The sequence below is a fragment of the Danio aesculapii genome, chromosome 8, assembly GCF_903798145.1.
Source record: "Danio aesculapii chromosome 8, fDanAes4.1, whole genome shotgun sequence".
Lineage (NCBI taxonomy): Eukaryota > Metazoa > Chordata > Actinopteri > Cypriniformes > Danionidae > Danio > Danio aesculapii.
Window position 1 is genome coordinate 29,012,205 of NC_079442.1, and position 13,041 is coordinate 29,025,245.

Consider the following 13,041-nt stretch of genomic DNA (forward strand, 5'->3'; position numbering starts at 1 on the left):
GAGTATGATTTTCAGTACTCTTTCCACCACTGAAGTTGACATGTACTTTTCTTATAGGCAGGAGCATGTCTGTTGGTGGAGCAGTATCAGCAGATACTAAGCAAACAGTCTGCTAATATTCTAATAAAAATAGTTGCCAACTTACAGTCAACAAAATGTGCAAAAGTGACCATCAAAATAAAGTGATACCAGAGGCTCAAACAGGTTTGTGACAAGTTAAGCACGAGCAAATGATAACATAATTTTCAGTTTTGGGTGAACTATCCCTTTAATTGTAGTAGTGTCCAGGGCTGAAATCATCTGAAATCACATTCTTTATCATGTTATTCATTTGTTTATTCATTTTCTTTTAGGCCTAGTCCCTTCATTAATCTGGGGTCGCCACAGCGGAATGAACCGCAAACTTCTCAAGCATTTGTTTTATGCTGCAGATGCCCTTCCAGCTGGGAAATTTATTATGTTATAGTAAGTAAAAAACAAAGAAGTTCAGTATACTCGTAGTAAGTATTCAGATGACCTACTTCTTTTGGTGAGATTCTGCAATGTGCTTCCAAGGGACTATCCCATGAGGCAACAGGAGAGGATCTGTGAATGCCAGTGAAGTGACGTAACTGACGATGTAGGGCACGTGACACTAAAACATGACTAATCTAGTAGGCCTAGATTGTTCAAACAGTACTACACATGTTCATACTATTATGTAGGACATGCTTTCAAATGTAGCCTACTCAAGAAAGGGTGGGATTTTAATGGAGTATGTGCATTGTGAAAATTAAACAAATAAATGACACGTTAGCTGTTCAATTTGTCTTCTGGTTAATCAACATGCTTGGATGAATGTGTTACTTTATGTGCATGTCTTTATTGATGAAGTTTTTTAAATAATTGTATTTTGTGTTATTACCACTCATTTGAGATGTTTGGGCACTTTTTGTAGTTTTGGATCAAAGTAACAACTCATTGTCTTTCAAATATATTCCTATTTACCTTCACAACTCATTGAAAAAAAAAATTGAATTTGGGGGTAATTTTTTAATTTTAATTGTTGAATTAATAATTGTATTGGTTAAAACTGTAATGGTCCCCAATGGTCTCTATTGAAAACGAACCATGTTTTATATTAGTAAAAGTGTACGGTCATAGGGATTATCAGTTGCATATCCACAGTTTCATTACAAACACAGTTATACTATGATAGCAAAAACATGCTAATTGTAAAACACTAAATTGTTTTAATATAAATTTTAACAAATTTAAGGGCAAAACTTTTACATAACATTTTGTTGTTTTTCACAGACATGGGCATATATTCAAAGATCTGCATTGTTTTTGTTTATAAATTATTTCAAATATATATTAGGCTAAAACCCATTGAAAATTGCTAATCTATAGCTGACCGCATGGTTAAAAGGCTGGTTTTTCAAGTTTACACTAACGTGACCCTTCCGTTCACCTCTGTGAAAGGCAAACACCACCATCTGTTGGACATTAAGTGAACAACGAGAATGTTTTAGGTTTATTTATTTGAATTACTTGCGTTTAATAAAGATTGCACGGTACATTTATAATTTATAATAAACGAAATGTAGGCAAAACTCAAAGTCTTAGCACCTATTAAAGGTACACACTGTTTAATTGTGAAAATATACAGAGCCCGATTTGTAGATTTATCAAGGTGATTAATGATTGTGGTTTAAGATGCAGATATAATACTGGCAGTACATGTTCTCAAAGACTATATGTGCGGTTAGTTAAATGTCACCTCTGTTTTTTATAAAGTGGCGATAGTAAACATTTGGCTTTTGAAGCTAAAATGGTGTACAGCAAGACTGGGCGCTGTACTAGTGCTTTAGATTGACAGACGGATCAGCCAATAGCGTTGTAGTTTCTCAGAGATTCAAACCAATCAAAGTCGACAGGCGGGTCATGTTGTAGTCTTGACAAGATGGCGTATGCGGTTGTTTTGCCGCAGGGACACTGAACAAATTATTCAGTTTGTCGTGTAAATTCGTTGACGTTGCGGTAGCATTACAGTTAAAAAGTGTTTTGTTAGGCGTGTGAAGCCAGAGGACATCTAACATGAAAGGGAAAGAGCGGTCGCCGGTGAAAAAACGTTCAAGGGCCTTGGATGACATACGAGACAGGGGAGGAAGCCATCCGACCAGTAAGAAAATGGGGGTTATCTCGAATTCTGGCGGAGGAAGCAACAACGGCAATAGTTCGTCTAAAAGCGACGGGGGCTCTGCACGACGGGGACTGCTTGGAGATAAAAGAGACGGACGGGATTTTGACGGACATGTATCCAGTCGGACTGGTAATAACCACGGTTACACGAGCCCCGTTGCGAGCTCGAGCGGCAAAAATCACGCCTCGAGTCTGTCCTTAGAGGCGGCGCGCACTAACTCGCGCGGGGAGACGCGCGCACCGCTTCCCACAAACGAAAGTGAGTACAAAACTTTAAAAATCAGCGAGCTCGGCTCGCAGCTGAGTGACGAAGAAATCGAGGACGGCCTCTTTCATGAATTCAAAAAATTCGGTGACGTGAGCGTCAAAATCAGCCGAGTGAACGACGAGAGAATCGCATTCGTCAACTTTAGGAGACCGGATGATGCCAGGGCGGCAAAGCACGCACGAGGCCGGCTGGTGCTTTATGACCGACCTTTAAAAATCGAGGCAGTTTACTTGAACAGGCGGAGGAGTCGCTCTCCGGTAAAGGATGACCATTTCTCTGTTGTTGCAGGCCATAGACATTTGCATACTCAGAGGCCGCTCTCTCCAACCGGCCTGGGCTACAGGGACTACCGGTTACAGCAGTTAGCACTGGGCCGGCTTCCTCCTCCCCCCCCCCCGCCTCTGCCCAGAGAGCTGGAAAGAGAAAGAGAGTTTGCCTTTTATGAAGCGAGGGCGCGGCCCGCATACATAGCAGAGCGAGCCGCTCCTTTTCGCGAGGAGGACTTTATCTCTCCAGAGGACGACCAGAGAGCCAACCGCACACTGTTTCTGGGTAACTTGGATATTACTGTGACTGAAAACGATTTGAGGAGGGCTTTTGAACGATTTGGGACAATCACTGAGGTGGACATTAAAAGACCCACTCGGGGCCAGAGCAGCACCTATGGCTTTCTTAAATTTGAAAATTTGGACATGGCTCACAGAGCTAAAATTAGCATGTCTGGGAAAGTTGTGGGCCGAAACCCCATCAAAATTGGCTATGGTAAAGCCACCCCCACCACAAGACTATGGGTGGGTGGTCTTGGCCCTTGGGTGCCTCTGACTGCATTAGCCCGGGAATTTGACCGCTTTGGAACTATTAGGACTATAGACTACAGAAAAGGGGACACCTGGGCTTATATTCAGTATGAAAGCCTGGATGCTGCTCAGGCGGCCTGCACACACATGCGTGGATTTCCTCTTGGTGGTCCCGACAGGAGGCTGAGGGTGGACTTCGCTGACACAGAGCATCGCTACCAACAACAGTTCTTGCAGCCCCTCCCTCTGCAACATTATGAAATCATGGCTGAGTCTTTCGTTCATCGTGCCACCCCTGAAGCCATCAGGGTTAGAGAACGGACTCCTCCGCCACTGCACTTCAGAGAAAGAGAACTCTACGCTGGGGCTGAATGGCCCGCACCTACCATTCGTGAACGTGTACGAACTCCTGCATTTGAGCCCCTCGAACACTTAGAGCGTGAAAGACGGCGAGAGGCCTGGTCACTGGAGCGAGAGCTGCCAGGCAGAGAAGCTGCACGGAAACGTCGGCTCATGGAGGACGGCAGACATCTGGAGTGTTCACCTGACAGCAGCAGTGAGTGGGCGGCCCGCCGTCGCAGACCCCCATCGCTTGAGGGCAGCCCAGGCGGTAGCAGCCGTGACGGACGTTTCAGCGACTCTGAGCGTCCAGCGAGAGCAGACCGAGTGTCCCCAGCACGAGAGAGCCGCAGCAGCCTGGACCGAGCTCCCGGTGAGAAGCGCATCAAAAACAACAGCAGCCTCTCTGAATCCAGCATCGGTGCAAGCCCTGCAGAACGAAAGCGCAAAGCGGGCGATTCAGCTAAAGGTGCATCCAAGAGGGACAGATCAGAGAGCAGCTCCAAAAGTAACCAAGCTTCAAAACAGGACGCAGGGGGCAAGCTGAGCATGGCCTGGAACGGCATGCTGCTCCTAAAGAACAGTAACTTCCCAGCTAGCATGCACCTCCTGGAGGGCGACCTGAGCGTCGCCACCAGCCTCCTCATCGACGGCAGCACAGGTGGAAAAGTCTCTCAGCTACGCATCACACAACGTCTTCGTCTAGACCAGCCCAAGATCGACGAGGTGTCTCGCCGCATCAAAGTGGCAGGCCCAGGAGGCTACGCAGTTCTACTGGCAGTCCCAGGCAGCTCAGAGGAGACTTCATCATCGGATCCAGCAGCATCCACACAGAGGCCTCTCCGCAACCTGGTTTCATACCTGAAGCAAAAGCAGGCCGCTGGGGTCATCAGTTTGCCCGTCGGCGGCAGTAGAGATAAGGACAACACTGGCGTCCTGCACGCATTTCCACCGTGTGATTTCTCTCAGCAGTTCTTAGATTCTTCTGCGAAAGCTCTTGCCAAAACAGAAGAGGACTTCCTGGTCATGATCGTTGTTCGAGGAGCATCTTAACAGTCATAATACACACTAAAGTATTGTTAAATGCAAGCTTCTCTTAATGTCTCTTAATTGCATGCTCTCTAAAGCAGAAGTGGTACTAGAGTAAAGGGCAGCTGTTGTTACCTGCTCTGCCAAACATGTACAGTAAAAAGAGAGAAAATGGCCCATTCATATAGCAAAGTTTAGCTCTATAGCAATATATTTGTTTTTTGTTGCAATTTATTCAGATGTCTAGTTTGTGATACGTTGTTCTCTGCATAAAAGAATGATAAATATTGGGCATATTAGAATAGGAATTTAATTTGGTCATTAAACACTGTCTATTTACAACACTTCCTATCAACATGTATTTCAGTCAGATTCCAGACAGTCTCACCCCTGTGTCAAATCCTGTTTTTCAATGTTCATTCATGTTCATCAAATTGAGTTAACGGGAACCTGGTTTGTGTCCTGATGCTTTGAACAATCATTCAGTGATGGGGAGTGTAATATAAGTATATAGTCAACTAAATCAGAAAGAAAAGATTATTTTGCTCAGTGAAGTGCATGTTGATGCTAGTGTTCTTGTTGCAGAGGTTTAAAATACAAAGATGTAGCCGAAAAATGCCATCAGTGTTATACTGATTAAAACAGGCTGCGTTTAACACCCCTTTACATATTAGAAATAACATGTAAACATATTTTGAGTATAAGATAGATATTTCTAAGCCCTCCTTAGACCAAAGCATAATATCAAACGTTCAGTTTTGTGTAAAAAGAAAAGAAAGAAAAGGTATTTTGACATTCTGTGTGTTCAAGCTTTTGGGTTTCATTTGAAAGGTTTTGAATGAAGCATAATCCTGGTTTCAAAGTCAGATTGTGTTTAATGTTTCACTTTAAATTACAACGTGTGTCAGATTAATTTGATTCCATTTATTAGGTGGTTTTAACTTATTTTTTCCTCTCTAATTTTTCAGAAATTACACATTTTTGTTCAGTGTAACGTTTATTGCTGGTATTCTTATAAAAGTCTCTTTATAAAGATAATGAATGCAAAAAAGGTGCATTTGCTATAAAACTGACTTCAAATCATCAGTGTAAAGTGCATGTGACCTATAATGTGATACTTTGTAATTATCAAATATAATTTGGTAGATAAGCCATGTGAATTGCATTGATAAAGGTGTACAATTAATTTTTATTTATATATATATATATATATATATATATATATATATATATATATATATATATATATATATATAAGAGACTCGATGCCCTAAAGATCTGATTCTTGTTCAAGTGTAAGACAGTTCAACATTTTATTTCATTGACTTTTAGTTCTAATATAGACACATGTTTTTAGTTGAACATCCATTAAGGTTTGAAATATTTCACATGTGGTTCTTAGGTGTCAATTGTTCGAATGCTTTTAAAACAGTTTCTCTAAAACCCTGAAAAGGTAGAAATTTGTGTTCTTAGTCTGTTTAGCTAATTGCAGTGTACTGATCCAATATATAATTAACATCCTTTCATGTATGACTTTTTTTTTTTTAATTCTTCACACTAAAATGTGTTTTAAAAGTCGACTGGTCAGTGATTTCACAATATAACAGCTGTTTGTGTACATGAATAAATGGACATACTGCACGTTCAGTCCTGGCAAACAGGACAGGGAAAGGACCGTTCCACAAGTGGACTTCACAAGTCTGGAAGCAGAAATGATTGTTTGAAATGATTCAGGAGCCCTTTGGATGCACTTGGGGCAAGAGCTTTCCATTTAGTGTTAGTGTACTCTCACTGAGAGCATCTTCCTGCTTGTGTAATTGTTTTTTTTCTGCTTACAGTTCCCGTATTTAAACGGAAATAATGACACTTTTGATTTGTGCTGTGTTTACCTAATTCTTGATTGGGGGAGAAAGAGGAAGCGGTCACTCACTCCTTGCACAGCTCTTGACCTGGCTGTTTGTACACACACAAAAAGTGCACTGGCCCCTCATTTGATTATAACACGCTATCAATAAATTGTTTCAATTGAGGGAGAAATGTTTATTCGTTGGAAATCAATTGAAGAACGGCTGCCACTGCTTTTTTCGGTTGTGTTTCGGGAGGAATTGTTGCTCGATTGCTTGTTTCTGCTCAGGAAAGCAATTCTCCTGCTTTGTGTTCGGCCCAGGATCAGTCATGGCAGTGAGAGCAAAGGGCGAGAGAGCTCCGTGTTGTTGTTGATCTGTGTTTTCCTGGAGTTGCCCCACATGCTAAGTAACAGGAGGGTCCTGCGGCCCTCCCCTGCCCCCCCAATCCTCAAGCAGATCAGGGAGAAGCTGAGCGTTGAGATGATGTTTGCGCAGACCTTCACTCTGTTTCAGCACCTCTGATTCGTGTGCCATCCGCTGGAAGTATCCAGGCTCGCTGTAACCAGAACGAGGCTTTCCAATTCACAGGAGCAGGCTTTTGTTTATGCCATCCTTTGATTTTGATTGATATGATTTTGTTTTTGAAAAGCAGTGAAGGAAGAGGATGTAGAAAGCGTTTTTAGCCTTCGAAAGTGTGCGAGTTTTGATAGTTAAAGTACTTTAGATTTTTAAAGCGCATCCAGATGATCGGTTTGTGGTAACTTGAAGAAAGTTGAACTCCAGCAAGAGTTAACGTGGAGTTTGCTTGCGAGGATCCTCATCAGGAGGACAGAACCAGCATCAACTGCTTTCCTTTGCCCTCAGTGAGACCCTCCACTCGTGCAGGCCTCTGCGGGCAGGAGCCAGACCAGTCCTCTGGTGTGGGTGGTGAGTAGGGAGTTACCAGGTCTTTAGATTCAGAACCTACCTGGTACAGGTAAGTGTTAGTAAAGCAAATGCATTAGAACGTTACCATTGACTGTACCTGTGATGTCTGTAGTTTCCCAAACGTTTATTTGTTTCTTCCTGGGGGACAAAAAAAGGGTCAGAAATGTGTCAATTTTAAGGTCAAAGGTTTTAATGAACATTTTATGCATAAACTAGAAAAAAAAGGGGGTTTAAGCTCTAGTTCACCCTAAAATGATTATGCTTATGTTGTTCTAAACCGGTGACTGACTTGATGAACAAACAAGATCAAACAGGTTTCATGCTAAATTTTTCAGATGAAAATCTTGCAAAACTTTTTGTGTTAGATTGTGGTATGGGATTGCACATGAGTCTTGTGTTTTTTCTGTAATTATTTTTATTAACTTTATTAACTTTAACTGTAATTTATAATGTAATTTAAGATTTAGTGTTACTTTAAATTAAAGTCTTGTCTAATAACTTTATCAAAAGTATCTTGAATGTTCTTCAAAAGAAATGAAGTCGTACAGTTCTGAAACAACATCAGGGCAAACAAATGGCAACATTTTTGGGTGAACTGTCCTGTAAATAAATAAAAAAACTATATTGAAATAATCTATTAATTTACATATTCACACATCCTTTAGATTAGCAAATGAATTGAACTCATAATCCAAAATTTGAAAGTACCATAAATGAATAAAATTAACACTTTTTATGATAGATTAAAATTGATTAAAGTCACATGATTTTACATTGTAATATATAACTTACCATATCTAAAATGACCATTAAATTCTACATTTAACAACACAACAACATCCAAACTCTGCATCTCTCTCACAGAAATAGATATGCGAGCTGTCATTTGTCCATATTAATACCTCAAAGGTACATATTAGTACCTAAAAAGTACAAAAGTTTACCTCTTTAAATTAGTAGGTAATAAGATGTACTATTCAAGTATTAAGATGGACAAATGTGTACCTTTTGCAAAGGTACCACCCCAGTGACAGCTCACATACCTTTATTTCTGACAATTATTCAAAACTTGACCAAATTCATTTTATTATTTGACGCTTTTAATTAGTCTATCCTAAAATATTTCCATTGTGATTTTCTCCACTACGTATTTTCAAAGAAGTGTAAATTATAGATTCCTAAGAACGTAATAGGCTACAGTGAGCTCAATGTTGTATCACCTGAATTATTTTATTCATATCCCATATGAATGACTTGTCTTTAAATATGAATAGAGCCTAGATTTACAGTCAGTAAAGCGATACCCTAATGTACAAAGGGTTTTATGTGGGTCCTAACACGTCTTAAAGTGGTAGTTCACCTAAAAGTGAAAATTCATTTACTCATTATTTACTTTTCACTTGTTTTGAACATTTGAATTTCTTTTTTGCATTTAACACAAAGGAAGATACACTGAAGAAGAGACAGAGAAAAAAACAGCCATTGACTTTTATAATATTTTTGTGGTTTTTACCATGGATAGCAATAACTTTTTTCCAACATTCTTCAGAATATATTGTTTTGTGTTGAACATGGGAAAGAAATGTATAAGTTTATAACCACTTGAGTAAATTGTTACACTGAAAAAATTTTTTCAAAGATGATTCCTTGGATTTACAAATTTTTTTTACGTTAAGTGGTTGTAAACAATTTATTTGTGTTGAATTTAAACAAACAATTTAAGTTTAATTTTCTTAAATTTAATTTGTTTGTTTAAATTCAACACAAATAAATTGTTTGCAACAGTTTTGCAGACAACATTTTTTTCAGTGTAGGTTGTTTTTGATTTATGTGTGAACTATCCCTTTAAATTGCCATTTCACAATCCAAGGTGCCTTAAATTAGTGCAGTAATTCTTAACCCTATAGAAAATATAATTGAATGTAATTCGTGTGTTAAAATCACACGAAACACATTTTCAAACGTTTGTGATAAATTTAGGCTTGTTTTCAGAGGAATTGAACACATTTGAGTTTGTTTTAAACAAGAACAAATACCTGTCATGACAAATTATTTTTCATTTGAACTAAGTTTGTTTTCTAAGTAAACTGGAAGGTATTTTCTTGCATTAAGCATACATTTGAATTAAATTAATCTGTTTCACACAAAAATTCTTCTCAATTTTCTTCTCGAATATATGTACCTTGATTCAAAAATGGACATTTGCATCATTAAACCATAAATTACTGAGGGAAAAGCAACAGTTTTCTTAATGTGATTAGATGGTGCAGTAAAGGTAATATGAAAATGATAGTTTTAGCAAATCCATTGTGTAAATTAATTACGAAGTAACAGAGATCACAATCTAGCTGTAAAACTATTGTTAACTCAAGAACAGTTTGCTTGTTAGATGTTTACATTCAGCAAACATCATTTAAATGAGAAGTCCACCCAATTATGGAAATTTAGTTACTGATTACTCAAACTCAAGTGATTTAAAACGTTTATGAGTTTCTTTTTACTGTTGAACTCGAAGATATTTTAAAGAATGTTAGAAACTGGTAATCATTGATTTTCATAATAGGAAAAACCAATACTATGAAGGTCAATAGTTACTGCAGTAGCCATTTCAAACTAACTACTTTTATGATCAATCGAAGAAAGAAACTCATAAAGGTTTGTGACAAGTGAGTAAATAATTTCCAGTTTTAAATGAACTGTCCCTTTAATTTACATCATAGCTTTTGTAGATTAGAGAACACCACCAGTAGCAGCCTTACACCTTTTTCTTTGAATGTACAAACATTTTCAACAAAAGTTGAAAAAATTACAACAAACATTTGAAAAATTACAACAAAAGTTATCCTAATTAGCATTTTTTTTTCTATTAGCGCCTGTAATTTAAGGCGTTAGGCTCTTTTGAAGTTGCATTGAGACATTTATCTGTTAAAATAGAAACCATAAACCTTAAATAAACGAGAATAACAATGAATGACATGTAACAAGAAAAAAAAAAAGTTAATTTTCATAATAATTACTTATAAAATAGTATTACTACTTCCTTGACGTATGTCAAATGAAACCTCTGGAGGTTGCGGCCTTCGAAATCAAACAACTTTCATTACAAGTACAGATATAGTCACATCAACACACAACTACTTACCCTTTACACACAAAAATAGGTTTGATATTGGCTAACATTAAAATGAACAAATAAAATAGTGATAGTTCACTATCAGTGAACTATTCCTTTAAATAGCATTTTCATAATCTAAGACCCCTTAAATAGAGTAGTAAATCTTACCCCTATAGAAAATTTACTTGAATGTAATCTGACCTTGGTGTGTTAAAATCACACGAAAAAGTTAATTTGCTTTAACAAATAGAACAATTAAAGGTACAGTTCACACAAAAATGACAAAACAGTCATCATTTACTCACCCTTTACTTGTTTTAAACCTTTATGTCTCTTTTCTGTTAAACACAAAAGAAAATATTTTGAAAAATGTTGGAAACCTGTAACCATTGACTTCCATAGTATTTGTATTTCCTACTATGTAAATCAATGGTTACAGGTTTTCAGCTTTCTTCAAAATGTCTTCTTGTGTGTTGAACAGAAGACAGAAACTCAAAGGTTTTAAACTACTTGATGGTGCTGAGTTCTGAGTAAATGTTCATATTTTTGTGTGAACTATCCCTTTAATTTCTGCAAAACTTTTTCAGTTTGAGTTCTACTTCAATGGAGTCCATGCCCGTGATGAATGTGGTATGCTTTATGTTTTCTCTTCTGTCTTCATCACAGTTCTCAATGACCAGCTTGTCTTCTGATGCTATGGATCGGGCATGGTAACTAGGTAACCATAGATCTCCACAGTAACTCTCAAGCCCCTCCTCTGGCCTGATTTACATAATCTCTTTGTGAGCTTCCAGCACCCCCCCCCCCTTCCCACTTTTCCAACTAATGAAAAGACCATATTAAATCCAACAGTCCAAAAACATTAGCTCATTGTTCCTGGTTGTAGCTTAGTTCTCTGCATAAGCTACCACATGATGACTATAAGCTATTTCAGACCTCAACAAGAGGCTTTCTCTTTCCTCTGATCATATTATGAATGATTTCACTACTCGCTATGGGAACGTAACTGAATGCAGGCGTTACAGAGTTCATTCTGCTTTTATACTTTGTACTGCCAAATTTGACAGATGTTCAAAGGGAGAGTTCACCCAAAAATGAACATTTTGACATCATTTACTCACACGTTACTTGTTTGTTAATGCGTTTCTGTTAAACACAAAAGAAGATAATTTGAAAAATGTTTAACTTATAACCATTGCCTTCCATAGTATTTGGATTTCCTTGTGTGGAAATCAATGGTTACAGGCTCTTCAAAATATCAGAATTTGTGTTCAACAGAAGAAAAACTCATGAATGTTTATAATCACTTAAATGTGAGTAGGGTAGCACAGTGGGTAGCGCTGTCACCTCATAGCAAGAAGGTCGCTGGTTCGAGCCTCGACTGGGTCAGCTGGCATTTCTGTGTGGAGTTTGAATTGGGTAAGCTAAATTGTCCATAGAGTATGTGTGTGAATGAGAGTGTATGGGTGTTTCCCAGTGATGGGTTGCAGCTGGAAGGGCATCTGCTGCGTAAAACATATGCTGGATAAGTTGGCGGGTTCATTCCACTGTGGGGACCGCTGATTAATAAAGGGACTAAGCCGAAAAAAATGAACGAATGAATGAATTCTATTTTTTGGGTGAATTGTCCCTGTGAAGTGATGATTAATGATCTTCAAACTCAAAAAAATCGACCAGATATTGATGCTCGTCTTCCTTTTAATGTCCTCTTTAGCAAGAACATATGTTGATATTATGCAACCGATGTGCTGATCTGAACCAATTCCAGGTAGACAGCTCTGAGTGTGGACGCTGGATGTCTGCAGATCAAACTAAGTGGTTTGTTATTGATTCACTGTCAGAAACCTTTGATTACTACAACTAAACAAGTATTTTAATGTATGTAATTAATACTTGTTTTATGTTCTGTGTTTTTCATGTTTAGAGAAGAGTGTTGCATTGTGGGTATCACAAAATAGTGTCTTCAAGGCTCAAATTTCTGTAAGTACTTATTTTTTGTACGTATTTTTAAAGTTTTGTATTAGTATTCCAGAATCAAGTTCACAGTAATTCCCCTGAATGCTAATTTCTTAGAATAACCAGTGTGATATTTTATATTAAATGAATGTCTGCAAATGTGTGTACTGTATTCAGTTTGCTCAATAAAGCTATTTTTCACACCAGTTTGGGTCTGATTTTTGTGTTACATTTGCAAAGTCAAACTTTGTTCAATTTAAAAATAATTAAAACAAATAATAATTAAGATTTAATTTGGAGATGGTGGCAAAGTGGCTCAGTGGTTAGCACTGTCACCTCACAGCAGGAAAGTCACTGCTTCTAGCCCCGGCTGGGCCAGTTGGCATTTATGTGTGGAATTTGCTTGTTCTCCCCATGTTCGTGTTGGTTTCCTGCGGTGCTTTGGTTTCTCCCACAGTCCAAAAACATACACTATAGGTGAATTGAATAAGCTAAATTGTCCGTAACATGAGTGTGAATACAATATGGGTGTTTTCTAGTGCTGGGTTGAGCATCCACTGTGTAAAACATATGCTGGAT

General features: G+C 38.3%; 1 protein-coding gene and 1 long non-coding RNA gene across 2 annotated transcripts; both read left to right on the plus strand.

Moving 5' to 3' along the window:
* Positions 1–1,945: 1,945 nt before the first annotated feature.
* On the plus strand, positions 1,946–5,791 carry LOC130233535 (RNA-binding protein 15-like). Its single transcript, XM_056463622.1, has one exon. It carries the CDS (start codon positions 2,080–2,082, stop codon positions 4,639–4,641), a length of 2,562 nt encoding a protein of 853 aa, XP_056319597.1. The 5' UTR covers positions 1,946–2,079; the 3' UTR covers positions 4,642–5,791.
* Positions 5,792–9,159: 3,368 nt separating this feature from the next.
* Positions 9,160–12,668, plus strand: LOC130233536 (uncharacterized). Its single transcript, XR_008838214.1, has 2 exons — positions 9,160–12,324; positions 12,431–12,668. It is a non-coding gene; the product is annotated as an uncharacterized LOC130233536 (long non-coding RNA).
* Positions 12,669–13,041: the final 373 nt, after the last annotated feature.

Excerpts from the sequence above, each read along its gene's own strand:
- LOC130233535 (XM_056463622.1), top strand. The coding sequence starts at position 2,080 with ATGAAAGGGAAAGAGCGGTCGCCGGTGAAAAAACGTTCAAGGGCCTTG.